Source organism: Telmatherina bonti (genome assembly GCF_933228915.1).
Source record: "Telmatherina bonti genome assembly, chromosome: 12".
NCBI classification, from domain to species: domain Eukaryota; kingdom Metazoa; phylum Chordata; class Actinopteri; order Atheriniformes; family Telmatherinidae; genus Telmatherina; species Telmatherina bonti.
The window spans coordinates 34,403,031-34,428,767 of record NC_136610.1 but is presented as its reverse complement, the minus strand read 5'-3'; the positions used below and the strand labels follow the sequence as shown (position 1 = coordinate 34,428,767).

General features: G+C 42.2%; 2 protein-coding genes across 3 annotated transcripts; one reads left to right on the top strand and one right to left on the bottom strand.

Annotated features, from left to right (window-relative positions):
* The first annotated feature begins 1,417 nt into the window (after positions 1 to 1,417).
* Positions 1,418 to 8,060, top strand: pdgfrl (platelet-derived growth factor receptor-like). Its single transcript, XM_079250320.1, has 6 exons — positions 1,418 to 1,643; positions 2,184 to 2,457; positions 2,531 to 2,682; positions 4,336 to 4,629; positions 6,759 to 6,895; positions 7,778 to 8,060. Exons 1-6 carry the CDS (start codon positions 1,586 to 1,588, stop codon positions 7,964 to 7,966), a joined length of 1,104 nt encoding a protein of 367 aa, XP_079106446.1. The 5' UTR covers positions 1,418 to 1,585; the 3' UTR covers positions 7,967 to 8,060.
* Positions 8,061 to 9,535: 1,475 nt separating this feature from the next.
* Positions 9,536 to 24,979, bottom strand: mtus1a (microtubule associated tumor suppressor 1a). Of its 2 annotated transcripts, XM_079250264.1 has the most exons (10): positions 24,507 to 24,979; positions 20,561 to 20,751; positions 14,878 to 14,944; positions 13,320 to 13,534; positions 13,025 to 13,130; positions 12,873 to 12,946; positions 12,078 to 12,173; positions 11,461 to 11,577; positions 11,289 to 11,386; positions 9,536 to 10,458 (listed from the first exon to the last, which is right to left on the bottom strand). In XM_079250264.1, the coding sequence occupies exons 1-10, from the start codon at positions 24,625 to 24,627 to the stop codon at positions 10,230 to 10,232; spliced, it is 1,314 nt and encodes a 437-aa protein (XP_079106390.1). In that variant the 5' UTR covers positions 24,628 to 24,979; the 3' UTR covers positions 9,536 to 10,229. The 2 variants fall into 2 exon arrangements, with proteins under 2 accessions (XP_079106390.1, XP_079106391.1); XM_079250265.1 differs by lacking the exons at positions 20,561 to 20,751; positions 24,507 to 24,979 and adding an exon at positions 15,416 to 15,627.
* Positions 24,980 to 25,737: the final 758 nt, after the last annotated feature.

Sequence of the window (25,737 nt, the reverse complement as noted above, 5' to 3'; positions counted from 1 at the left end):
CGTGTGGCTGCTGAGAGAAAAACATTTAATTCCAGGTGTTGCACATAATCTCTTTAATGGGAGGATTTATAATGAACACTTGCTTGATGTTTATTGTGGATGCATTTAGCTGGTTTGTGCAGGTCTGCTGCAGCTCAGTAATTCCATGTCTCTTTCTCAAGAAGAAGAGAAAACGTCCAGATGTTGATGTCAGAGGTCAGAGGAGACTGGTCAGACTGGTTGGAGTTGATAGAAAGGCAACAGAAAGTCCAGTAAGCACTGGTTCCAGCAGAATAGCACCACACAACCCGTCCAGTCTGGAAGCAGGTGGTCTCCAGCAGCAGAAGACCACAGCGGGTTCCCTCCTGTCAGTAAGGACATGAAACTGAGGCTACAATTCACACAGACTCACCAGAACTGGACAATAGAAGATGGAGAAACTGGTGTGATGAGTCTCCAGTTCAGCTCCACTTTCCACGGAGTCCGACCCGGTCCGGTCTTCTCACTTAATTCATGAATCCAGTAAACTTTATCTTCATATGTTTTCAGTTTGTTTGGATAATTTAATGTTTTTATTAAACCAGGCTGCACGGTGGAATAGTGGTTAGCACTGTGGCTTCACAGCAAGAAGGTCGCTGGTTTGATCCTCGGCCGGGGGGGAGGCTCAAACGGCGGCCTTTCCGTGTGGAGTTTACATGTTCTCCCCGTGTCTGCGTGGGTTCTCTCCGGGTTCTCCGGCTGCCTCTCACTGTCCAAAGACATGCATGTTAGGTTAACTGGTTCATCTAAATAGTCCTTAGGAGCGAGTGTGAGTGGTTGTTTGTCTCTGTGTGTTGGCCCTGCGATGGACTGCCGACCTGTCCAGGGTGTACCCCGCCTCTCACCCAGAGGCTGCTGGGCTGCGACTCTTAATCAGAGGAAGTGGTACGAATAATGAATGAATGTTTCTTTTATAACCTTCTTTGTAAATATTTGCCCAGTTCAGACTGAAAACAATAATAAAAAGACAGTTCAACAGATGTGCTACTCTGAAGATGATTTCCTATGTTTTGCACCTGTTTTTTTAATTTTTTTATTTAACGGTTTTATTGTGTTCTGTGTTTTTTTTGTATCTGCTCAGCCAGGTCTCCCAAGACTTAGGCAGAAGTCTCAAGCCACTTTCTGCTTCAGACTTTAAATAGATAAAATAAAAAGGGACAGAATGGGAGATGTGTCTGCAGTTTTCTGATTTCTAACTTGCTAAGTCTCCGATCAAAACTAAAACATTTACATGTGGCAACGTCCATCTTTTATTCACAGCCTGTTGCTTTAAGAATCACTGAAAATGTGACCGTATCCTGTAAGAGAGACATAATGCACCCTCGGGTCCAGCAGAGGGCTTCTGACTGCATGTTTCCACTCTGGAGGCCTGATGGGGGAGGAAACTCCAAAGCTCTGGAGTTATTTTCCTTCTACGTTCGAGGCTGTGAGGAGGATGGAGCTGCGAATCTAAAGAGGGAAGCTGGAGCCTGCACGGGTCCAGTGAGCTCCAAGCCTGATCACCTTTTCCTCAGAACCTCTCAGACCTTCTGCATCTCTGGGGCCCTGCAGGGTTTGCACCCCTCCGATGATGAAGGGGTGGCTTGTGATTTGCCTGGTGTTGCTCTGTGTGGAGCTCCAACACGGTGAGTAAAATCATCCATCTGGTTTGAGCTGCCAGAGGAGAAATATTCCTGCTAACATCATCAGGATAACGTGAGCTGGAAGCTGGAAGAAGGGGACGGATGTGATAATGCGAGGCTGTATAAATGACTGCTGGAGGGGAACCAGCGTGAGTGATGGCCGTAAAAAGGAGGTACATCGACAAGCTGCAAAGATAAACGTTGTGTTTATCAGAAAACTGCTTTATTTCATACAAAGCTGCATATTAGTGAAGTTTTCAGTGTTTCTGCAGGTCTGCTCAACCAGCTGGATGTGAAGGAATGCAACATGTGTTTCTAATTACCAGGCCTTCGCTGCTGGATTTTCTTTTACTTCTTTTTCATGCTGCAGTGAAGGGTGAAAGAAAACGCTGAAAAGTGACATGGCATGCAGATTATGTGAGAGAAGCAGAGCTGAAGGAGAGGCTGGATCATGGACAGTTCATACCAGGATTTTACACTTCCTGTTCTACTGTTTTCACAGCTGGATGACCCCCCCCCCCTCCACTTTCTCTGTGTATGCAGGTGCCAGCCAAGCAGTCAAGCAAAAAAAAGACATAAGAGACGCCAAAACCCGGACAGGTTGGAAGCGGGTGAGGACTCGTCAGCCGGATGCAACAGACAGAAAAGGGAAAAGCCAGTCCCTGCTGACCCAGGTGCTGGATAAAGGTCGCTTCCTTCGGCTGGGGCACACCACAACCCTGACCCCGGGGAAGAACCTGGAGCTGCGCTGCAAAGGAACCAGCATTGGGTGGTCCTATCCAACCTACCTGAACACCTTTAATGACTCTCGTCTCAGGTGCTGCGAAGCAAAGTTTTCTGTTTGTCAGAGAAAGTTGGAGGATGTAAGTCTGATCGTTTCTCATCTGCAGCATCAAGCAAAGCGACAAGTACAGTCAGCTGATCCTGAGCTCGCCGACTGCCGCAGACACTGGGTCCTACAGCTGCTGGGTGATTGTGTGTGATGGTACCGAGTGCCACAAGGACCAGGATCGCACTTATAACTCATACATCTATTTCACAGGTGAAATAAAAACAATACCGTACAGACATGACATTCTTATCAAAGTGGAACAAATAAATTGAGCAAGTTTGCAGGAACTGATCAGGTTCTCATGAGATCATGTGACCTGAAACGCTTTGCTTTACGCCCCCCTCCCCCGTAAACACAGAAGCTCTGCTATGCGCTACTTTTTCCTCCACTTCAAACCAAAGTTTGTCATGTCTGAATAAAGTAAGAAGGTGAAAACGTTGTCTGACGAGGCCAGAAAGAGAAAGCAGGAAAGGGATCGCTCCAGAGGAAAGACATGAGTCCACCTGCTGGTTGGAGTCTGATGGAAGAGCAGTCTGGATGTAAAACTCTCAGTTAGCATCAGTGTTAGCGGAATGCTGAGTTAGCTCACTTTTAAAAGCCATGATATGACAGTGTTATTGAGATTCAGCTTAAGATGCTACGGAACTTTCCTCAGAGGACATATGGACTTGTCATTGCAGGAAAGGCAAAAAAATGTTGATACCCAAATCTCCCACACAGCACCAGATATTCACAGCACAAGAAGGTTTTTCTTCTGGTCGGACATTTAGTTGGAATGAAGCGTGCAGTAGCTAGCCAGCTTTTCTGTAATGCATCTGCATCTTAATTTAAAGCAAGACGGGCAAGGCTTAGGGATTTTAAAAATAGGATAAAACTGTAGACCTTGTATAAAAGATGGACGGCGCCTCCATGACGTCAGCCGTAGGTTTCTGAAGAACTGAAGTTCATTGAGCGATTTCCGCCGTCGCCATCTTGGCAGTGTCACATGTTTCGTCTCTACCAGAAAATGCAAAAATGGCAAAAATGGAGGTGGATGATTAATATCTAGTGATCTCCGACCTGTCTGTAGCTAAGAGCTAACCTAGTCCTAACAGGAGCTAACGAGAGCTAACCAGCTAACTGAGGTTGACAGGCTGAAGCCAAATCACGCTGTTAGCTGGTTAAAAGCCACGGTTGTGCAGTGGGATATCGGGTAGCTGTCAATCAAAAGGACACGCCCCTAATTATGCAGAATTTTGAGATTAAATAAATTCTCAACCAAGCATCGACCCCCGGCAGTGAAATGTGAAGCCCATGTGGAAGTGCTAAAAAGTTGCAGTTCACCCCTCATCCATAAGGGGCTCCAAAACAGAGCTAATTTTCCTAAAATCCCAGGTTAAAAAGGTCAACTTCACAGCAGAAATAAACATGAGAAGTGTATGATTGACATCTATTGATCTAAAGCCTGTACAAAAACATTTTAGGTGTAGTAGGTCAGATTTACCTTCATCACAATTGTGAGGGGAGTTAAGTTTTTTTCAAACTCCTCCATTTAGAGGTAATTTAATCTCAAAATTAACCATAATTAGTGGCATTTTCTGCATTGGCTTTACTTTTAACCATCAGAGGTAGCTGCTTGGATAACAGCTGAAGTTTAGTATAAATGAAAATGAGAAATTTAACCTACTTGGCTCAGTCATGATTAATACCATAAGCTTAAAATCCACATTATCTTATTGAGAGAAGTAGTGCAGTTTCTGACACACGATGCAAGCTGGAAGAGGTCTAAGGTTGTCCTAAAAGTACACAGTGTAGCTGATGGAAACTGCTCATTCGTTCCCCAAAAAAATCTATTTGTCAGCTCTCCTCTTTTTTTCCAACCAGATAAGGATAATCTCTTCGTCCCATCTGCCATCCACTTTGAGATCGTGTACCTGCGTCCAGACAAGCCTGCTGTTGTGCCCTGCCGTGTGACTGACCCCCAGGTCAAGGCATCCCTGCACAGAGAGGTACCTGCAGAGGAAATTACAGGAAACGGGACTGTGTTGACCTTTGACCCTACCAAGGGTTTTGTCCTGCAACAACCTGGGCCAGAGCTTCAGGGGGTCTTCTACTGCAAGGCTATTTCCAAAGGTACCCCTCAGATCTCCACCAAGTACCAGCTCCTTTATGTGGAAGGTGAGAACAAAAGCGATCACACAAAACTGCAGCATTGTCACAAACCAGCTCCCGCTGCTTGAAGTAATTTGTGCAGGATCGCCCGTTCCTGTCAACGGTTTATACTGCCAGCTGACTAAAGTGGGAAGAGCCGCTATGAGAGGCATTTCAGAGTCATGAATCAAGTGCTAGTCACTTTGCTTTATCAGCTTCCAGGATGTGACAGTATTTTAAAAATGTCAAAAGCCTCTGCTGAGTGTGGTTTACAGGGACTCTCGCCAGGCGAAATGGAACCAGCCCGTCTTTTTCAGATGAGTGGAGGGGAATCAAAGTTGGATTTATAAAATAGAAAAAGTGTGTGTTTTAGGTGCGATATAGTCAAGCTGCAGGGGCGAGTTTGACTGTCTGATGGAGAAGAATGAGCATTTTAAATGATGATGTTTAACTGTTTAAATGCTACTAAACACGCAGTTTGCCAGTAAAATGACTCCTCAGAAGGTACTATGGGCTTGAAGAATTTTCTGGACAAGCACAACATGTCAGAGGAAGAGTCTTCATTGCACAGAGGCAGTATTTATACTGAGTCTTTCTGGCATCAGATTCTGGTTACTATGTGGTCTAGTCCTCCTTAACTTGACTGCCTGTGGTGTAGTCCAGGGCATACGGGGGTATACAGAGTATACCCACTTCTAATCCCACTGTAATGCTGCTTTTACAATTACCAACATCCTCACACATGAACCTATGTCTCCCAGCAGCTCAGCTAAGGTTACATATATGCTACACTGGTGCAGTTAGCCATCAGCTGCAGTAACTTTAGCCTGAACATAGACATAAAGATACATTTATATATGTCTATGAACCTGCCTCTCACTAGTCTGTTTGCTAGTACTGGTTTAGTCATTTCATAACTCTTCCTCCCTGAGTATACCCACTTCTCAAGGGACCACTACACCACTGTTGACTGCTGCTGTTGATACACAACATTGTTACATTTTTTCAGAGCATCTTGTGGGTTTAAATGGTCTTGCCTAGAATGTAGAACTATTGTATTGGGGTAAATGCTGCTGGTTCTGAATCCTTTTGCCTTTTGGGATCCCGCAGGGATCAGTTTCAGAGTCCCTGCTTTTCTGGCTATATTTAGCATGATATTTCCTTCCACTCTTATGCTATCGATTGCCAGATATATGTTAAGTGGAAGGAAACCAAATAATTTAAACTACTTCTTGGTTCATGTCAGGTTACGTTGAAGTTCAGATGACCCTAAATTTCTTCAAATTTAATGATAAAAAAAAACCCAGAAGTAATTGTGTTTGGACCCAGTGGCACATGCAGTTGTATTAGTTGCATTTTATTGTCTTGTTTATGTCTTGTGTTACACTTTGTTTTTGATGCACAGCATTTTGTTTCATCAGTGTTGTGGTGTGGTATCAATATGCTATGGTATAGTGTGTTATGTCATGATATGCTCTGCTATGTATGTATGTTATGGTATGGTATAGTATGATACGGAATGGTATAGTAAAGTATAGTAAGGTACGGTATGGTATAGTATGGTATTGATATGCAAGGGTATAGTATGTTATGTGATGTGCTATGCTATGGCATGGTATAGTATGGTATCCTATGTTATTGTATGGTACGGTATGGTATGGTATCCCATGTTATTGTATGGTACGGTATGGTATGGTATAGTATGGTATCCTATGATATTGTATGGTACGGTATGGTATGGTATAGTATGGTATCCTATGTTATTGTATGGTACGGTATGGTATAGTATGGTATCCTATGTTATTGTATGGTACGGTATGGTATGGTATAGTATGGTATCCTATGTTATTGTATGGTACGGTATGGTATGGTATAGTATGGTATCCTATGATATTGTATGGTACCGTATGGTATAGTATGGTACGATATGGTACAGTAAGATATAGTAAGGTACAGTATGGTATAGTATGGTATGCTACGGCATGGTATGTTTTATTAAGCTGTACTATGGTATGCTATGCTATAGCATGGTATGGTACAGTATGGTGTAGTATAGTATGGTATGATACAATAGGGTACGATATGGTATGGTATAGTATTGTAGAGCAAGCACACAGGATTTAAGTAAAATATTTTTCACTTTGCTGTGTTCACAGTACCCAGTGGACCTCCATTTGTGAGTCTTGAAGCTTCTCCAGATTCAGTGAGAGGAGGTGATGACGTTAACGTGTCCTGCACTGTACTGGGGGAACCGGAAGTGAACGTGACCTTTACCTGGTCTTTTCCTGGTCAGGTAAGCTAGACATGGACAGATGGTCGTAGACATCTCACTCAGTCTTCATAATAAAACATTTGTTCTGGTATTTAATGGTGGTGCTAAAGACTAAATGATAAATATAAGTTTAAAAAATGGAATAAATACAGCTGTCCTTTGTATATAGAGCTATCATGTTGCTATACAATGTTTCTATAGTAACCCAGCATAGAGATCCCATCTGAGTCCGACTGAGTCTGTTAGTCATGGAGTTAATTCCCTCACCTTGCACATAAGTTAAAGCTATCTAACGTCATGATACAAATATCTTACATGCCTTCCAGTTCCATATTTATTGTATAAAGACAAAATGAAAACCTGATCAGATCCTTATCAGGTCTTAAAATTAAATCACACAATGTTTAAGACTTGGTGGTGTCTGACTCCTTTTGATGGGACACTTACATTCATGATACGCATTCCCGATAGCCAACATTTGCTTTATATCAAAGAGCTGAAACTGGATATGAACACACTGACTGCATACTGCAGCGAATAAACCAAATGATTCCTTTCAGCCAAGCTTTAGCTCTGGAATACTTTGGTATCCAGAGAATTTATAGTTTACTAATCGACTGCAAGGTATCCTAGTCTTGTAATTGATAAACAAGCCCACATTATGACGAGTCCACTGCTGATATGGTGGGTTTATGTTAATATGTGTGAACTGCACTTTAACCAATCTTTAACCAAAACTGATCAAATTTGTACTTTATAGGCAATAAATCTACCCATGTAGTATGTCTGCTGCTATCCATCGTAATATATATATATATATATATATATATATATATATATATATATATATATATATATCTCCTGATTCCACTTCTGTAGTAAACTGTGTCTTCTCTTGTTTAGCATCAACGTCCCGTTCACATCCAAACATCCTGGAGGCTGGTTAACAGAGGAATGGGCTACACCACCCGGGTCTCCCAGAGCGTCATGACCGTGAAGGACTTGGAGACCATTGACTTCGGAAAGTACGTCTGTAAAGCCAAGAACCAGCACGGTGAGACGATGGTGACCACCAGCATCATCTCCAGATAGCCCCAGCGCCTGGGACGAGGTTGGATTTGTTGCAGATTGGATGAAAACCACATGTATACATATAAAATAATACAATAAAAGTGATCCAAATGCTTTGGCTTTGCATTTTTGACATTTAAAAGCAACAGAAGTCAACTTAAAGTTTTAAAGGAGAAGAAAAAGGAAAACTGCTTTTTTTAAAAAAAAAAAAAAAAAGAAAAAAAAGGATTATATCTGCTTGTGGGAAATGAGGATTCCCTTTGGAAAAGTGCACGTAAACATTCATCACGGCATGATGAGTGCCACATCCTGCTGTCAGGAGACATAAATATCCTGCTTACATAAAGCTGAACTAGAGTAGACGCCTGCAGTTGCATTTTATTGTAAATGCAACATTCCTTTTAATGTTGTTGGGGGTCTTTTCTGGAATGTCATCTCATCTCTTTTTCCCACTAAACAGTCTGTAAACACACACGGACTGCATAAATACCTATACTTTGCAACATTAAATGCAAAAAAAAAAAAAAAAAAAAAAAAAAAAAGAGAAGAATTACTTAATAGATGTCTTAGTTTAATGAGTGTTAGCTTGTTATGGCTAATGCAGCCAGCTGATTTAAACTCGATGCATTTAGTCATGTAGACGTGGTCAAGATGTCTCAAACTGAGCCATGAACACGGCACGGTCGCTGGTCTGAGCATTTCAGAAGCTGCTGATCTACTGGGACTTTCACACACATACAAACATCTCTGTGGGTTTGCAGAGAATGGCCTCAGAAAGGAGAAAACGTCCAGCGAGCAGCAGTTGTCTGCAGCAGACGACCACAGCGGGTTCCCTCCTGTCAGTAAGAACAGGAAACTGAGGCTACAATTCACACAGACTCACCAGAACTGGACAATAGAAGATGGAGAAACGTTGCTGCTCTGATAAGAGTGACGAAGCCCAAATATAATTAAAAAAAAAGATTATTTAGTGTAAAAATAAATAAATCTACTTCCAAGCAGCCAAGATCTGCAAGCTGAATCAAACTACTTACATACTTTAAAACTTTAACTTTCAGCTAATAAAACTTACAGACTGTATTTCTCACGCTGAAATCAGCTCTGCGTGGAGTCACTCAGGAACTGCTACATCCAGTTTTAAACCCCCCAGATGTGGAACAGGCTGCATGTCGTCCCACTGCTACACAACATCTGCATCGCGTGCTGCAGTAGAGGTGCAGAAATATCCGTACCTGTTTGTATTATTTTGTATCAGGCCTGTCGGTTTGACAGGAACAGACTGCGTTTAAAGCTCTGCTTTGTTGGACCCAGTTTGCCGTTACGCTGCGTTTAGAACACACACTGATGGTTCAGGGATAAAACCAGCAGCTGCTCCGTCTTTACATGCTTGAACATGGTTTACAGGCGAGATGTCGCCCGGCTGAGGAACTAATGTTCAGGCTGAAGGAGATCTGCAGGTCCAGGAATAAAAAATCATTCAATGTGCTTCAGTAAAACCTGCCGGGAGAATTTCCATCAATAAAACTTAAATCAAGTGAAGAGCAGATCTTCTCCAGCGAATACACACACACATCTGATTTTCACACGATGTCGAGTTTATTAAAAGACTTTATTCAATTGCATATTCTACACCGGGTCAACGTCAATTCCACACAAAACAGTCGACACTTCAGAGATGCAGTGTTGGACGTGAAGCTGCTTCTGGAAAACTGTGCAAAGAGCTGCATCAGGAGGCTTCGGTGATGCAGGAGAAGACTGGTCCCTCAGTCAAACAGAAACATGAAGGGCTGGAAACGGTTTTTCAGCAGCAGTCCAGTTCTAAAAACTACGGTAGGGAAGTTCTGAACGTGAGATTTGGTGCTGAAGGTTCGCCTGCATGTGAAAGGCAACATCGTTTCCTGATCTTTACTGAAGTCAAACGTTTCACGTGCAGGTACCGTGTGTGTGTGTGTGTGTGTGTGTGTGCGCGCGCAGAGCATCAGGACAGCGAAGCCTCTGACAAATAAAACTCATGTTTCATCACAAAGTCCTGAGATTTCCTCCCATTCGTCACATCGAAGGCAAACGGTGGACCTGCGTACGAAGTGCTTCTGTGCAACTTTTTTTTTTCTTTTTTTTTTTTTAAAACAAAACTTTGCATCTTTGTACAGAAACGAGTCGGTTTTTCTGATCCTGAAAGAGCAAAGAGTCAGACTGCTTCGCCAAGTGAAGCGAACATGGCTGCTGTTCCAGAGGGATAACATCTGGGGGGGGGGGGGGGGGGGGGGGGGGGGGGGGGGCGTTGTTATCTGGGGGAGAGTGGGGGGCTGGAGAAGAGGCCGGAGCTGCGGGGGGAGTGCAGGCTGAAGGAATGGGATGGCGAGGACGCGCTGGGAGACAGCTTACGGGGACTGTTCAAGTCTCCGTTATGGAGTTTCCAGAGCAGCTCCTCGTTCTCCATGGACAGGCGCTTGTTCACCTTGGACTCCTTCTGAAGAGACTCCTGCAGCATCGCCTGCTCTGTGGACAGCTGTCTGCGGCGCATCGACACAGGACAGTTAGAAACAGTCACCATGGTAACATTTTCTGCATTCGGCGTTAAAAGTGAGTCGGAGGTCAACGAGGAAGCTGCGCGCTTTTTGTTTTGTTTATCTACTGAAACGTTTTAATGGACAGGAGGAGGCTGAAGAACACGACTGGAGTCACAGCGAGGTCTGAGATGACTCAGTCTCGGGTAAAAACCGCCCCCCCCCAGCAACGCCATCATATGATGGTCGATGAGTTTGTGACGATGCCTTCCTGTTACCCGGCTTCTTCCTTCTTCTGCCATCAGGGTTCTGAATTCTGAACAAGTGATTTTTTAATCCGGACTTTTATCCATTTTCATTGTATTTATTTATTTTATTTCCTGTTTTTAACTTGTGTTTTAATGAAACTGCTGCAGACAGACTACGGCTGTGTGCCGACACACTGCATGTTGCAGTAGGTTAATATTCATCTGACGGCCTGTTCTCCACATCTGTTGGTGGAATCGGAACACAGCTCTAAACAAGCAGCTCCACAACACAGACATTATTGTGTGTTTGGCGTGTTCGCACATCGACGTCACGTCCTCCAGCGGTGTGGTTACGCTGTCCTGAAGGAACAGACGGTACAGGTCTGGAACCTGGTTTCTGTAGGATAAAACACTTTAGCGGTTTTGGAGTGGACGGCGCTTCACTTTGCCGGTTTAGTAAATCCGGTTCTGTACGTACAAGTCGTTCTGTCTGAAACGGCGTCAAAAGGAGAAGTTTTGGGAGAATACTGGAATAAAGTTTGCACTGCGTGGACTCCAGTAAGTCCAGTCTGGAAACTGGTCTGGTACCTCGACAGCGTGGCGTGTCTTTCCATGCGGGCTTTCAGGTCTTCGTTCTCCTGCTGGACCTTTTTCAGACTCTCGTCCAGCTTCACATTTTTCTCCGTCTGTTAAAAAGAAAACAGATTTAATGACTTGTTTGTTGCGGGTCAATATTTCCTCCATCAGCTCCAGATCTCACCAGTTTATCAACCTCCATCAGCTTCTTCTCCTGCTGGTGGAGCTGCTGGTTCTTCAGCTCCAGCACCACTTTGAGACTCTCCAGCTCCTGCTCCAGATACAGTGTGTGTGTGTCTTTCTGTGGGGGGGAATAAATGCATCAAGTCAAGTTTACCAACATGTGAAAGGCTTTATAGGTCTAATATAAACGGTCAACAGGGGGCGCCATTGATTTGCTTAAAGCAGGAGCTCTGGACTCACAGGGACAATAAAGTCTGGATGTTTATGCGTCAGACTGGCCGGTGGAGGACAGGAAGTTGTTTCTGATGCTGCAGTAGCGAGCGACCTGCTAATTACGCCGCTGTGCCAGGATACGACGGCGAGTGGCGGGAACTTAACACTGATCGAAGCTGCACTCTGGCTAAACTAGAATCTGAATGCATCTACAGTCCGTTTTAACTCACTTTCTGTCACATAACGAGAGTTTATAGTTAAATGTTCAAACAAACTTTTCTTCTTTGCTCAACTTTCAAGGAATCACTGGTTTCATGTTTTCAACCGTTGATACTTGGAGGCAAACGTCACCGGAGTCATGAGATGCTTCTGAAGATAAACTTTTATAATAAGACGCACCAGTACCTGACTATTTTGGGACAGCTCTTTTTTCCTGTTCTCCTCAGCTGCTAGCTTCTCAATCAGGGCATTATTCTCCTCCGTCAGCTTCTGGATCGGTCCCTGTGGATTCACACAGCAAACAGACGCTGCTTCATCAAACTGTCAGTAAACGCTTTCCTCAACTTCTCTTCAGTTTATTTGCAGCAGATAAAATCGGGGTTGGGAAATCGAATCGGAAAATCAAAGATCGGGATTTTTTGCTTTACAATTTTAAAATAGATTTTTTGTTTAAAAAAAAAAAAAAAAAAAAAATCAAGTTTCTTTTTTCAAATAAATACAAATAATCCCTTATAAAAATGGTCGTTTTTTTCCTTTTTTATTGATTTTTTTTAACTTGTCTTCTTGGGCATTATAACAGCAGAATGATAGTCTGGCTTCTGGGTTGTTTTTTTCCTGATTGAAATCAAGAAAAATGATGAGCAGAAAAAGTTTTGTACATTTTTTCTTTTATTTTTAATCCACAAAAATCATCAATATCCAGGAATTATGGGAATCATAATTTAAATCGAATCGGCACAAAAAAAAAATCGTAATTGAATCGGGACGAAAACATTTCATCACATCTCTAATATAAAACCACACTGGGAAACATCTGCAGGAGCACAACAGATAAACATCCAAAACACACGTAGAGACGTCCTAACAAGCAGCTCCTAAAAGGAAACTGAAACGATGAGCTGCATGTTTAAAGCCGTAACCGCTTGTGGAAGGAAACGTTTCAGACATTGAAGGAAAATTCTTTAAAAGAAAAGAACTTACAGAGAGATCGGCTTCGGCGTCTTTTAAGGTTTTGTCCAAAGACTGCAGGTCCTGCTTGTGGACTTCTCTGAGCTCTGAAAAGTTCACAGGTTTTTAAAAACAACTGTGCAGCAAAAGATTCTTTTTTCTTCATTTCGTCCACGTTGACTCACCTTCCAGTTTGGCTTCGTACTGACGTTTAACGCTCTGCAGCTGCTCTGTGTGGCTGTTTTCTAATTCCAGCTTCGTGGCTACATGACCGGCTTTCAGCTCTTCTATCTTAAAAAGAAAAACACGTTTAGTTATTTTTGAACAATCAACGCTGCAGATGTAAACATGAAATAATTCTCCAGAAGTCAAAATGATGCGTCATCTCAAACAGCAACTGTAAAACTGAAAAAGTGCATTTCTTCTGTTGGGTTTGCACAAATCTTGCATATAATGTTCTGTAACAGCATCAGGATGGACCTGCTGCTGCATAAGCGTCTTGCACTTGTCAGCTTCCTCCTGGTGGGTGAGACGAGCTTTGTCCCACTCTGCCTGGTAGAAGGCCTGCAGCCTCTCCTCCAGCTCAGACTGGTCCTTCTGGTGCTGCTCCTGCAGTTTCTGCAGCGCATCCTGGAGAGCAACACGCGACTCTTCCTTCTCTCTCTCCAGACGCTCAGACGAGTGGACGGAACAGACTGGAAAGAACCCAGAAGGAAGAATTTTCTGCAGGTGGACGAGTGCATTGTGATCAGAGGATGACTGTCTGTAAATCTGCTGGTCTCAGTAACCTGACAAGTTCTTCAAGAAATCATTCTTAAAACGTGTAAAAAGTGGATGGAAAATCTGACTTTCAGGGGGAGGAGTCACCTGCACTTGACTGCACCGGCCGGCTACAGCAGTTATTTATAGACACGATGAGATACAGAAACGGGTCGCAGTTATCAGGCTTCGGTAACGTAAACAAGATTTTAGCTTCATTAGTGATTTTTGTTGTATAAACCAGATGAAAAAGCATTTTCTAACAAACCAGAACTAGAAGACTAATCTGGACTTTTTCAGCTCATGTGGCTTCGGACACCTGAATTCCCCCATAAAGGACCACAGACATGTTGAAGACGTGGTTTTCCTTTTAAACTTTGGTCTCATAAACATAAAAACAACCTCAGCTAATCAGACGGTCAACAAGTAAAACTCTGACCATGAATGTGAAACAGTCTTAAATCTAAATAACTCATTTCTTTATGAAAACAAGTGAAAATAAGTGAAAAGGCCGAGTTTGAGGATTCAGGACTAATGGCAGCAAGCAGATGCCAACAGAAGGAGAATCTATCAGGCTTTGGATATGCAAACCAACACAAAGAGCCAAACGCTGCATGTACCTCAGCAGCTCAGGAACAGAAGCTGAAGTTGACTTCATGAGGTTTTAAAGCATTAAAAGGGAAATGGAAGTTACATGAAATGAAAGTAAAAATAACATATTTCTGTGTGAGGTTGGAGGAGGAAATAAACTTAATCTGAGGGGAGAAAAGTACAAACACCACCTCCAGACATTAAAAATGTTTTACTACACAATACAACAAGGTCTCAGTGAGGTCAGCGTCGGTCTCACGGCCTGCCTGAAGTAGAGAATGTGTTAGGAGCGTAAATATAACAGCGGCGAGTGTATAAGAGCAGTCATGTGGGAGTCCCGAGGCCGTGGCAGAGGGGGGGGGACCAGAACACGACGGCCTTCTGAGAGAGAGGTGAAAGCTGGTGTGGCTGTAGTCAGTGACCAGACATCAAACATTAGTTTTTGTCATTAAGCCTTTCCAAGGTGTCGGCTGGTGAGAACCTTCTGGTGTGAGGTCAGAGGTCAGAGTTGAGCCGACTTGGAAACAGACCAACAGGAAAAAAAACTCCTCACATGGAAATGTGATTTATAGCAGTGTAATTACAAAACGGGGAAAGAAGTGAAGGAATCCCTGTGGAAAAGACCTCGGGAATTAACGCCTCATCCAGCAGCTTGGTGATGAAACATGGTAAATGGTTCCCGGCTTACCCAGCTCTCCACGAAGGCTGACCAGCTCCTGGGACAGCTCCCTGCACTGCCTCGCGGCCTCATCACGCTGCAGAGACAAACAGATCCCGTCAGTGTCCCTGTGATATCTAAAACAACAACGGGCCCAAACAGGTGAGCAGCACCTGCAAAGCTACGACAACATGTTATCTCGGCCCAGCTGTGTGGGACTGGCGCACGCAGCTCAGAGAGCGAGGGATGATGGGTGGAGGAGTAAAGGAAAACTTGACACTAAACTCGTGTCACCCTGACTTCATTATCCTTTGAGTCTGTTTTGCAGCTGCAGCGCTGCTGAAACACAAACTGATGCTTTCAGTCTCCAGTTTGTCACCTGCACAACTCTTCCTGTGTGGATCCACGTCCACAGCCGGACACATGACAGGACACAGCCTCCATGATGCAGAAATAAGTCGGTAAACAAGTCAAACATCACCTGCGTGATCCGTTTACATTAGCAAAAAGCTTTCCAGATCTGCATCTATTCCTCACTGCTCAGTAGAACAACGTAGAAGCCAGTTACCCTCTCTGCAGTGCAGGGAACTCTCAGGCAGGCTTTGCTGCCAGAACAGCCCATGGTCCAGCCTCAGCCCGAGGCTCGGGTCCCGGAGTAGCCTCCAGGAGTTAAGGAGAGCCAGTTCTCCGGGATGAACAGCCGTCCATGTGGACGCACCTCCTTCAAACGCACCTCCTGCCAGACTGCTCCGACTACATCTGAGGCAGGACTGAAAAAGCTGCTCCGCTGGCTATGAAGAGTCAGGCTGACTGACTGCAGAGAGCGTTACCGTATTCCATGTAAAAAACAGGAAGTGGGCGGGCTGCAGCGTGTGCACGGCACCAGCCTCCCCACCGTGGAGGAGAGGCCACTTTAAGACAACTGAAGGCAGCCTGAGTGGAACAGGCAGATAAATTGCTCAGAGCCGATGGAGAAAGACTTGTGCTGTGCAATGACCCACCCAGGGGATGCATGAAGAGGCTTCACTATCACCGCCCCCCCCCTCCCAGCCTTCCCAGTTTCTCCATTAGATGATATAATGCTGGGACAGATCACATTTCCAGCTTCTCTCTGAGGAAGATTATTTACAGTCAACGTAAGATCGATGACAAGAAAAATATTCCAGTTTATTTCATCGGCAGGTTTTATGTAAACATTTTATGAACATTTTATAATACATTTCATGCTATTAGCATGTTTTAAAAGGAACAGTAAAACACTTTTTCCCTTTCAGGAGTTTTTTCTCAGTTTGTTGAGGAAAATAAATCAGAATTCAGGTTGGACAATACACACATTTACCTTCATGGTATTAGCAGTTTGCACATACAGTCTAAACTGCATGAAGCAGTTCCTGTTCCTGCTCCGTCTGCATCACAGAAATCAAACTTTATAAAACCTGTAGGGTTTTATAAAGCAGCGTTGTTTTCTCCAAAACATTCAGCTAAAGTTCAACAGAAGTCTAAATCAGTTTTACGAGTCAAACTCGGAACATGAAAACCAAAGCAACAAATTTTATTCGATTGCATTTATGTCGTCATGGCGACTGAGCAGCATTAACTATCCCTCATAAGAATCCATATTTATACATGATCTCAGCCACTTGTTAAAGTGTTAACACTTATTAAACACTAAAACACTTTGTTTGGGACCACATACTAAAACCAAGCGGTAGAGACAATACAAGCAGGTTTATTTGATAGTTAAAAAATTATTTTTGCATCTACTATAAAATCTACTCAATGAAACCGTAGAGATGGTAGTTAAGGGATCAAACAGTTTGATCAGAAGTTTAGTAAAAATATGACGTACAGGCTGCCGTCTCAGCCTAGACCTGTTAATGTTATTTTAACTTGATCCTGGTGGTGCACATGAGCCTGTAAAAGAGCAGGAATCTCCTGTGTATGAATATGATGCTGCAGGTTTAGAGTAACATGACGGCTGATAAGAGATCAAAGGTCAATTGCTGCAGATCAAGTTCCAGTTTCCTGGAAGTCCCATGAACAACAGGAGGCAGGCTGAGCAAAGTAAAAACATCATATTTTACAGAAGTGTGTGTGTTAAAATGAAACAGGTTGCAGGTTTTGGTCTTTAAGAGGAGGTGCAGCCCAGCGGGTCCACCACTTACACCCTCCATCCGAACAGATGATAAGAAACAGCTCACAGTCCTGGCTTTGTTTGTGGCTGCTGCTCATAACCATATCAAGTCAACAGCTGGGACATTCTCACACCACCATGGCGGGGTCCAGCCTCCCATTCTTGGCGTGATCAGTGACCAGCAGATTCCATTCTGCTATATATCAAAGTGCCCTTAAAATACATGATAGTCGACACCGGTAGCTTCAGATATTAAATAACTGTTATGGGACTGGATGCAGTTTATATAACCGTCTCTCACGGAGCAGGATTTAGCTTCAACCAGATGCACTGACAGATGAAGGCTTAAAAATAAATCAGGGCATGAAATAGTTAAAGTTGAGTCAGAGGGAGGAGGCTGCAGCAGCTGCTTTTCTGCCAAAAGGAACAAGTGTGTTTTTAATATTTGAGAGTGTGTTGTGTTTTGCAACCGTGTTGTCCAAACAGAAGGGTGTGACTCAAAACATGAGTGACTAAAGATCACGCTCTGTGCCTCGGATACTAGCTGTCACGTTACATAAAGTCACAATAATCATTTAAACTGATTTAACCCCAAACATGACGATAAAAAGCAGATGAACTGTGATGCAACATGGAAAATCCCATGTGTGACACATGAACCTGGAATAAACAGGTTTAGAAATATAACAAAAGAATTTATGGACTTTGTAGCAGCAGTGAAAGTTGTGACGGTGTGTTTTAACGTCGTCGTAGAACAGTCTGGCTGTCTTGTTTGCTTTCACTGAAGCACAAGTTCAGATGACAGTCAGGTGAATTTGATCTCCTCATTAAAAGCCGGCTCAAGTCTCCAGCAGAACGTTGCTGAGTAACATCGTTGTAATAACACGCGGCGTCAGAAGTAAGTTAAAGTGTCAGAAATGAGATTATTCTAACCAGACTGGTTTTAATGGCATTAAATGACCAAAACGCGACCACATAATCTAATTTATCTCCCCCCCCCCAAAAAACTCAGCTAATATAAAATGATCCTCATTCTCATTGTTCCTGTCAGTGACTGAAGGATTTTCCAAAGACTGAAGCTCGTTGGATTCTCGTTGGAATAAAATGAAGCCGCTCAACACCAGCGATCCATGTGGTGTCGAACCCTGGCGCCTACGCCATGCAGGCCGACGGGAAACCATGCAGGTGGTTTCATAGTTTCCTGCTGCAGAGAGTTTAACAGCAGCTTGCTGAACTACTATCAGACCTTTAAGTAACCATGAGATTTCTTTTTAAAACTTGGCAGCAACAAACTTCACAAGGAAACACCTGGAAACATCTGCACAGATGTTTTGACCAAGCAGCAGCAACACTTCTGCGTATTGCGACTGGAAGCCTCAATGTTTCTGTGGAAACGGAGAGCAGAAAGCTGATTTTTCTCTCCATAACCTCATGTTGAGTCAAACAGACCTCACACTGGCATGTTGCAGGAATTTCTCTACATTCTTATTATAAAAACACAAACAAAGGCCAAAACCACAAGTAGAGACGGCCCTCTTGGGGAATGTGGGTCTATCTTTAGAAAACCTCTGCATATAGTAATACTCTGGTCTTATGACTTTATCATCGGGATGTTTTTATAAACGGAGGAAGAAACTATGGAAGCCTGCATGGCACCAACATGCGGCTCTGCTGCAGCTAGAAGATCATTAAATCTTCACAAGTCGCTGTTTATTGTTAAAGTCCGAAGTATCTTTAATTCTTAGTTTCCCTGCTGAGCATCCAGCAACAATCAGGCCTTCACAGAATCACATTAAAACTATTTACAAACACAACGGTTCATCATAATAGTATAAATTTATCTATCAACAGTTTAATGTGACTGAATGTCGGACAGAATAAACTTCTTAAGCAACGATAAAGAACTCACTACGTCCCAACCAAAAAGTCACAGCTAATAACTCACCTGTTAAGGTTAGTTTATTTATTTGTTCATATCTCTCTATGACATATGAACCTAAATAGTGTTTGGCTTGATGTTTATTCCATTTTTTTTTTTTTTTTTTTTTAATTGGTTTAAATAGGTTATCTTTGATTAATTGCATTTTGTATCTTGTTTTTATCTGGATGGAGACCCTGAAAGTAGAGAAAGGTGCTTTTTATTATTATTATTGATCTTTATTATCATCAGACTCAAGGTCCACTGTCAAACACAAAAACACTACACATGAAATGATCAGTTGTACCAGTGCTTCCACAGAGCTGACAGGTGGCATACTGCGTTGATAAGGTCTCCACCAGAGTTCGGACAGGACAATTCCTTCATTTATTTTATTTATGTATTTATTTGGAAGCACATTTGTGAAGCCAACCGTAAGACTGGCAGCTTGTCGTTTCTATTCTTTTATTTTAAAAAAACAGGCTAACAAGATAAATTAAACATACTTCGTAATTCATTTAATTTGCTATTTAATTTAATTGACTTATTTTCAGACTCCATGTCTTGTGCTGGAAAGAAACGAAGGTGAAACCAATTAAAAATCAGAATTTTGCAACAGATAAATGACAGCTGATGGTTGGAGCAGGATGGAGGGAAACTGAAAGCATTTTGGTGACAATCAGCCTTGAGGCTTGAAGTTTCTTCACTTTAAGTAAAAAGAACCAACAGCAAAACTCTTGTAAAACCACGTGCATACTGACGTGCATCTTTAATATAATGTTTGATCCCTACAGACTGGTGTTGGCTCAAGTACAGGAGATGCAGGTTAGACGTCGGACACGGTAAATCGAGGTCTACATATCTGGTTGACCGGGGCATCAAAGCGGATGCATCGCAAACCTCAAGCTAAAAGCACTGCGACGATAGAGAGACAGATTCATCATCGATCCAGAGTATCTGAAGTTGTTCTGGCAACAGCAGGAATGTTTGGTGTTGGACAACATCCAGGATTGTCTGTGCAACCTCTCACACCGCTACTGGCTGGAAATAGACGTGCCATTTGCTTTGCGTTATGTCAACACGGAGGATCTGTTGCAACACTTGCAGCTGTAATCTAAGTCAACAGTTTCAAGACAAATGGACCAACGTGTCACTACGGAGATTAATAGACGATTCTTCTCTAACTATGAGCACATATCCGTAACCTTATTGAAATATTTCAGTTTTATATTGACAAAGTTCAGATTGTTCAGTTTTTCTATTAAAAGTCATATCAAATTGGTGTCTCTTTATCATAAGAATCGATTTCAGCTTTTTAAAATGTATTTTCTGCTTTTCTTTGAGCGATCTCGTCATCGACAGCGTAAACCGTCAGTGTTTATACTTCACATTACCTTTATTGTCATACTTTCTGAATAAAAACAAGGTAATATTGGTTTTATTGTGACATTAAAACAAAACAACACCAACTGAGCGAATACAGGGATCTCCATCAGTCTCATAAATCCCTTCAAAAGCATCAGAATGAAACAGATTGTCGTGTTTCAGAGCTTCCACATGGAGAAAGACAAGCAGACTCCATTATTTCCTCTTCATTTACCAGATTAGTCTTTAAAAGTCCTGTTCAGATATAAAATAAAGAAAAATAAAAATGTTCTTACCTCAGCCAAAGTTTGCTGTAAGACGATGGCCAACGCCTGAAATCTACAGTTACTGGCTGTCAGGAGCTGCTGGATGTTCGGGACTCCCTCCACCTGCGTGACCCTTGCTGGGACCACATTCTGAGGTCCGGTACTCTGGTTAGGTTGGGATGGCTGCTGGCGGGAGCTGGCCTTAGCTTTATTCTTGTCCACTGTGAAAGAACAGGAGTTGAGTGTTGTGACAACATTGATCATCAGCATACTCCCCTCCATGACCGCTGCAGATGGCCAGCATCACCTGACCAACAGAGTCCCGTTAGCTGCAGACATGAAACAAATCCCCGAGTCAGAGCCCTGGACGTCTGGACGATTCCCAGTGCTGTTCCAATGCAATTACTTTCCCATATCCTAATTCAATGTAGTGTTCTCCAGGCGCTGGTCACCAAGGACAGCTTATTATAGCAGGATCATGCTCGTGTAGTTTTGATTTACGCCAGCTTTATAAATACGTCAGCGACATATGATAGGTACTGTCAATCCTACTGAAGAGCAGCACATTATTCTGTGGTCTCAGTAAACAAACAGATGCCGACTGTAGTAACAGTTACTTCCACAGAACGTAAACAGAAGGAAAAAGTACTTATTCATGAACATGGTGTAAGTTAAAGTACCTGTCAGAAGGAGGAGTGAAGTGTCTGCAGCACAGCAGTAAAGAGAGCGAGACGTATCAGAAATACCAGCCTAATGAGAGGAATTTACGGCACTGCCAGGGGACTGAATCTGTCCCTCAACAACAAACACTTAACGTAAAAACTAGGTGAATTTTCTCTAATAAAACTACAGACAGGCGCAGCCCATGGAGAATTTATCATCATGTTGTTCATGCTGCACAAATCCTGGACCAGAGTCAAGTTAAATTTAGATTCACCTGAGAACATCATAAAGTCTGAGGAGAGCGGGGACTGCTGGATATAATCATCCGTCTACATTTACTCTGGTTTCTTTTATAAGCAGAGGCTTGTGGTGACGTCAGGATGAGGTATTAATGCCAACATGTAGAAACATGTTTGTTTACTCTTCCTAACCAAATCAAGGCCGAAGGCAACATGTAAGTATTGCAGTTCCCATGGTAACAAAGTGCCTCAGTGTGACAGTAAGATGTGGAGATGTGTTTTTATATTGACGGGGCAGATTCTATAAGTTTAATTACTTCCTTCTGACACACTTTCATTCAGATATTGTCTTTTCTCTTAAATGTTTCTATGTTGAAATAATTTTGTTTTGTAAATAAATTGACTACTACTACTACACAACACAGACTTGATGATCAGGCCTGTTATGTGCAATAACAAATGTAGGATTATTTAATTTGATTCATTGTCTAAGTTTATTATTAATATGTAATTACCTGAATGTCCTAACTTTTTAATATGAACATATTCTCCATCATTCAGGGTAAGCAGACATTTTAAATGGGATTAAATTCATCTTTGGAAATTGTGTGTTCTTAGCGTGAATATTCTGTATATTCTTATTCAGACTGAAATAAACGACTGATGCTTTAGAAACAAAACGGTCACAAAACTGATTTTATGTAAAGACACACCAAGTTTGTCAAGGATTGTTTGAAACAGATTCAGTCGTTAAATTATTTAACCAGCTTTTAGATTCTTAAAAAAAAAAAAAAAAAAAACACGACTGATTGAACCTCTTGGAAAACTACATTAAAGTAAACGTGATCATTTGTCCGTCATCAGCCTGCTGATGGATAAAGCAGGGGAATGTAAAGTGCAGGAGCATCTGGAGCATTTTCTCCTCCAGTTTGGATGTTAATGTGGAAATGAGGTGAAACTAGTTCTGAAATCTGGTTAAAATCACCACATTACCATCCAGTTGTTTGTCTTGGCTGCTGAGGGCTCTGTGGGATATTTCTGGAAACAATAAAATGTCAGCAAACATACGGTTTTCCTCATTGACATTTTCTCCTCGTCCAATTGGGGGGGGGGGGGTTTGGCTACGTGACCTCAGGGAAGCGTGAATGTCGGGTCTGATCTGAGTTGCTGCTTATTCATGATTTCTGTTGCGGGCAGCTTAAACAAACCGGTCTGCACTTAGTTTACTAGTTGATGCTGTGTGTGCAGCATGCAGCCCTGCAGCCCGCCCACCCACCCCCACCCCCCCCACCCACCCCCACACACACACACACACACACACACGCTACATGCTACATACATGATTAACCCAAACACAGCTGACGGTGGAAGGCAGATTGGTACAGACACAGGATTTCATTGCTTGTAGTCAGTGTTGTGAAAATGCTGCTATGAGCAGCTGTGCCTTATATTTAACATCATTTACATTTAGAAATGCTGAATTTTTGCACCATGTTTACAGTTCACTACAGTTAGAAAACCAGTTTCCTCATTTTGATGTGTTTCAGATTGAAAATGGATTTTATTTTTAACTGATGATGCCCTCTGGTGGTCATGTCGCCGACAAAACCATAAACATGTCTGCAAACAGAAAAAAAAAAACAACTTACTGACAGACTCAAGAAAGCTGTAATTATAAACATCCAGCTGATGAAGACGTTTTACCTTCACTGTTTTGACTAAACATTTTTCATTTGATTTTTTTCTTGCATGAGTAATATTTTAACATTACACTACATCTATCTATACTTTTGAGCTTCAATTGAAAGATTTTTAAATATTTTTTTTAAATAAAATGTTTGATTTTTCACAGATCTACATGAAGATGTTTGGGTCAACATCCGAGACGCCGGGGACATCATTTTCTTCCCCCAGCAGTTTGAATTATTTAAAAAGTGAGGAGGAGGAAGAGGTTCCACTGGGAGTTACTGGCGATGACGTAAATATATGGTGAGATTTTCAGGCTATTAGAATCTGCTATTTGTCCTATCAGGAATTTCTTTTAGAAAAGTGTTTTTTCTTTAAAGCAGAAACCTGTGTGGTGAAAAGCCATATTTAACTACATGGTTTTTATGGCTTTATATCGTTCATAAATCTTTACTGTTTGCTGAAATTTCTACCCTGGAAACACATAAAAAGGTATCTTCTCTTTACATAACACCATCCCTTCGTCGGGCTGCTTTCCATGGCAACAGTGGACCTATGGCTATTTTCACCAAAGAGTGCAGATCCAGCAGGGATGACATGCTGCTCTCTTTCATGTCAGACATCCACCCACAACCAGAATCTTTTTGTCGAACTTCTGCAGATAAAACTGAATACAGTGATTTAGAGACTCGACAGCATTGTGCCTTGTTGCACCATGGAGATATCACATCATAGTGCGAAGCATGTTTGGTGACGAGACCTCCTACAATCAGACACTTGTTTAACGTCTCGGTCGCAACAATTACAGAGCATAAAAAAACTCAGAAAAGGGACTACAGTGATGACATTTATCTGGACTAAGTGCTTACACATACTGTCAGTGTTTTAACTGATCGATGTGAGAAAAATAATTGTTTTAAAGTATTTGTCAAGAAAAAAATCTGCTTTGTTTTTACATGAGAAAGGAAAAATGTTTAGTGTGTAACTGCAGGAAAGTGTTGTATTCCCACATTACTGCTCACCAATCACAAAGAGTCTCCATGGATCAACTGAAGAGTCTGAGAACCAAAATAACTTTGGTGCATGTAAGTAAAACAGGAGTAAAGAAGCTTAAAAAAAAAGAAAAAAAAAAGGTTTTAATGGTTGTTAAATTTGTAATCCTGTCCTAAAACACTTCCGTCCAGACTCAGTAGTTCAGCTGGACATGGTGGGGAAATGAAAGCTGATCTTTGCTATGTATTAATGAACTTCCCTAAAAATAGCTTTTAGAAAGCGCTAACAGCAGAGATCTGCCTGAAAGGCAAACAGGGCTTCGGGATATTTACATAGAGGGACTGAGAAATGCAGTAATATTATAAAAAACAAACATCAGCAGCAGCATGACTGACCTGCTTGGAAAACCAGTGTGTTTTTCCTGCATCCCGACAGCAGCTGGATGTTTCGGAGTAAACCTTTGGCTGTGAGACGCACATGGATGTTTGACAGGGACAGCTTTGGAGACCATAACATCTCTAAAAAACACTTTTCAGACAACTGAGTGAAAATCTAAAACCTGGCGTCGCGATGTAGAGTCTTCATATTGGCTAGGAGCCACAGGTCGTGGAGCGGCTCAGCTGAGCGCTAATCCAGCAAGAATTAGAGAAGAATGAGAAAAAGGGACGGCAGGAGTAACGCTCACTCCAATCGGACAGCTTTGAGTAAAGTGAGGACACCCAGTTCAACATGGCAGGTCTCCCAGCTCTTAATCCATTTCCCAGCTGTGAGCTCTAGAGAAGGTCAACGGCTGGCTGAGGGTTTGTGGCACAGCATGAAGGAAGTGATTGGAAAAATAAAAAAAAAAAAACCAAAAAAAAAAAACAAGACAGGAAAAAAATCCTTTAATCCTCTTTGTTAAAACCAGGCTTCAGTTTTTTGCAAACACACGAGCAGAGTTGCAGCATCTCTGAGCTTGGTGATGGCGGTTCTGTAGCACAGCCAGGATGCAGAGGAAGAGAGCGGGCAGGTGGGAGGAGCTAACAGAGAAACTACAGCCAATGAGAATTTAATCTCTCCCTGTGTCGCCACCAGAAAGCAGGTGGATCAGGTCAAGGTTTGTCCTGGCAAACAAAGTTTTGTGTGAAAATGAACTGTAAACCATATTTATTTCAATAATTCATTTCCTTTCACATCAAATCTTGGCCAATATATTTTTAACAGCATTATCGCTGCTAAACTTTAGACTCCAGGCGGCGGCAACGAAGCCATAAAAAGGCCAAAATAATTCAGAACTATGAAGAGTTGATGAACAAGGCACAACAGGTTTTTGTTTTAAACAGACTGGAGCTGCTTTTCCTTTTAAGTCTTATCTTTAACAATAAAAACATATTTCTAAAATTTCAACAAAGTACAATTGTGATTTGCAGGTTTTTTGTGCATAAGCTCTACAATCTTTGATGAGGATAGAGCTACAAATATTTTGCCTTTTGGAGAAGCTATTTTAGTTGCCAGTGGTTCTGTTATTTCTGTCCTCATCAGTAGAGAGAGGTCAAGAAGAGCCCTCGAGATTAACTAGTCGCATGACTCCATACGTCACATTCATTGACGTGTAAATGCAAAGTGTTTTAATTGTAATGTAGTTCT

Bases quoted from the DNA above. Each gene is read 5' to 3' on its own strand.
- mtus1a (XM_079250264.1), bottom strand. From the start codon at position 24,627: ATGTTATGGTCTCCAAAGCTGTCCCTGTCAAACATCCATGTGCGTCTC. The intron at 12,174-12,872 runs GTAAGTTCTTTT...GTGAATCCACAG, and splicing joins ACGCCGAAGCCGATCTCTCT to GGACCGATCCAGAAGCTGAC. The intron at 11,578-12,077 runs GTACTGGTGCGT...TCCCCCCCACAG, and splicing joins AGCTGTCCCAAAATAGTCAG to AAAGACACACACACACTGTA.
- pdgfrl (XM_079250320.1), top strand. From the start codon at position 1,586: ATGATGAAGGGGTGGCTTGTGATTTGCCTGGTGTTGCTCTGTGTGGAG. The intron at 4,630-6,758 runs GTGAGAACAAAA...CTGTGTTCACAG, and splicing joins CCAGCTCCTTTATGTGGAAG to TACCCAGTGGACCTCCATTT. The intron at 6,896-7,777 runs GTAAGCTAGACA...TCTCTTGTTTAG, and splicing joins CCTGGTCTTTTCCTGGTCAG to CATCAACGTCCCGTTCACAT.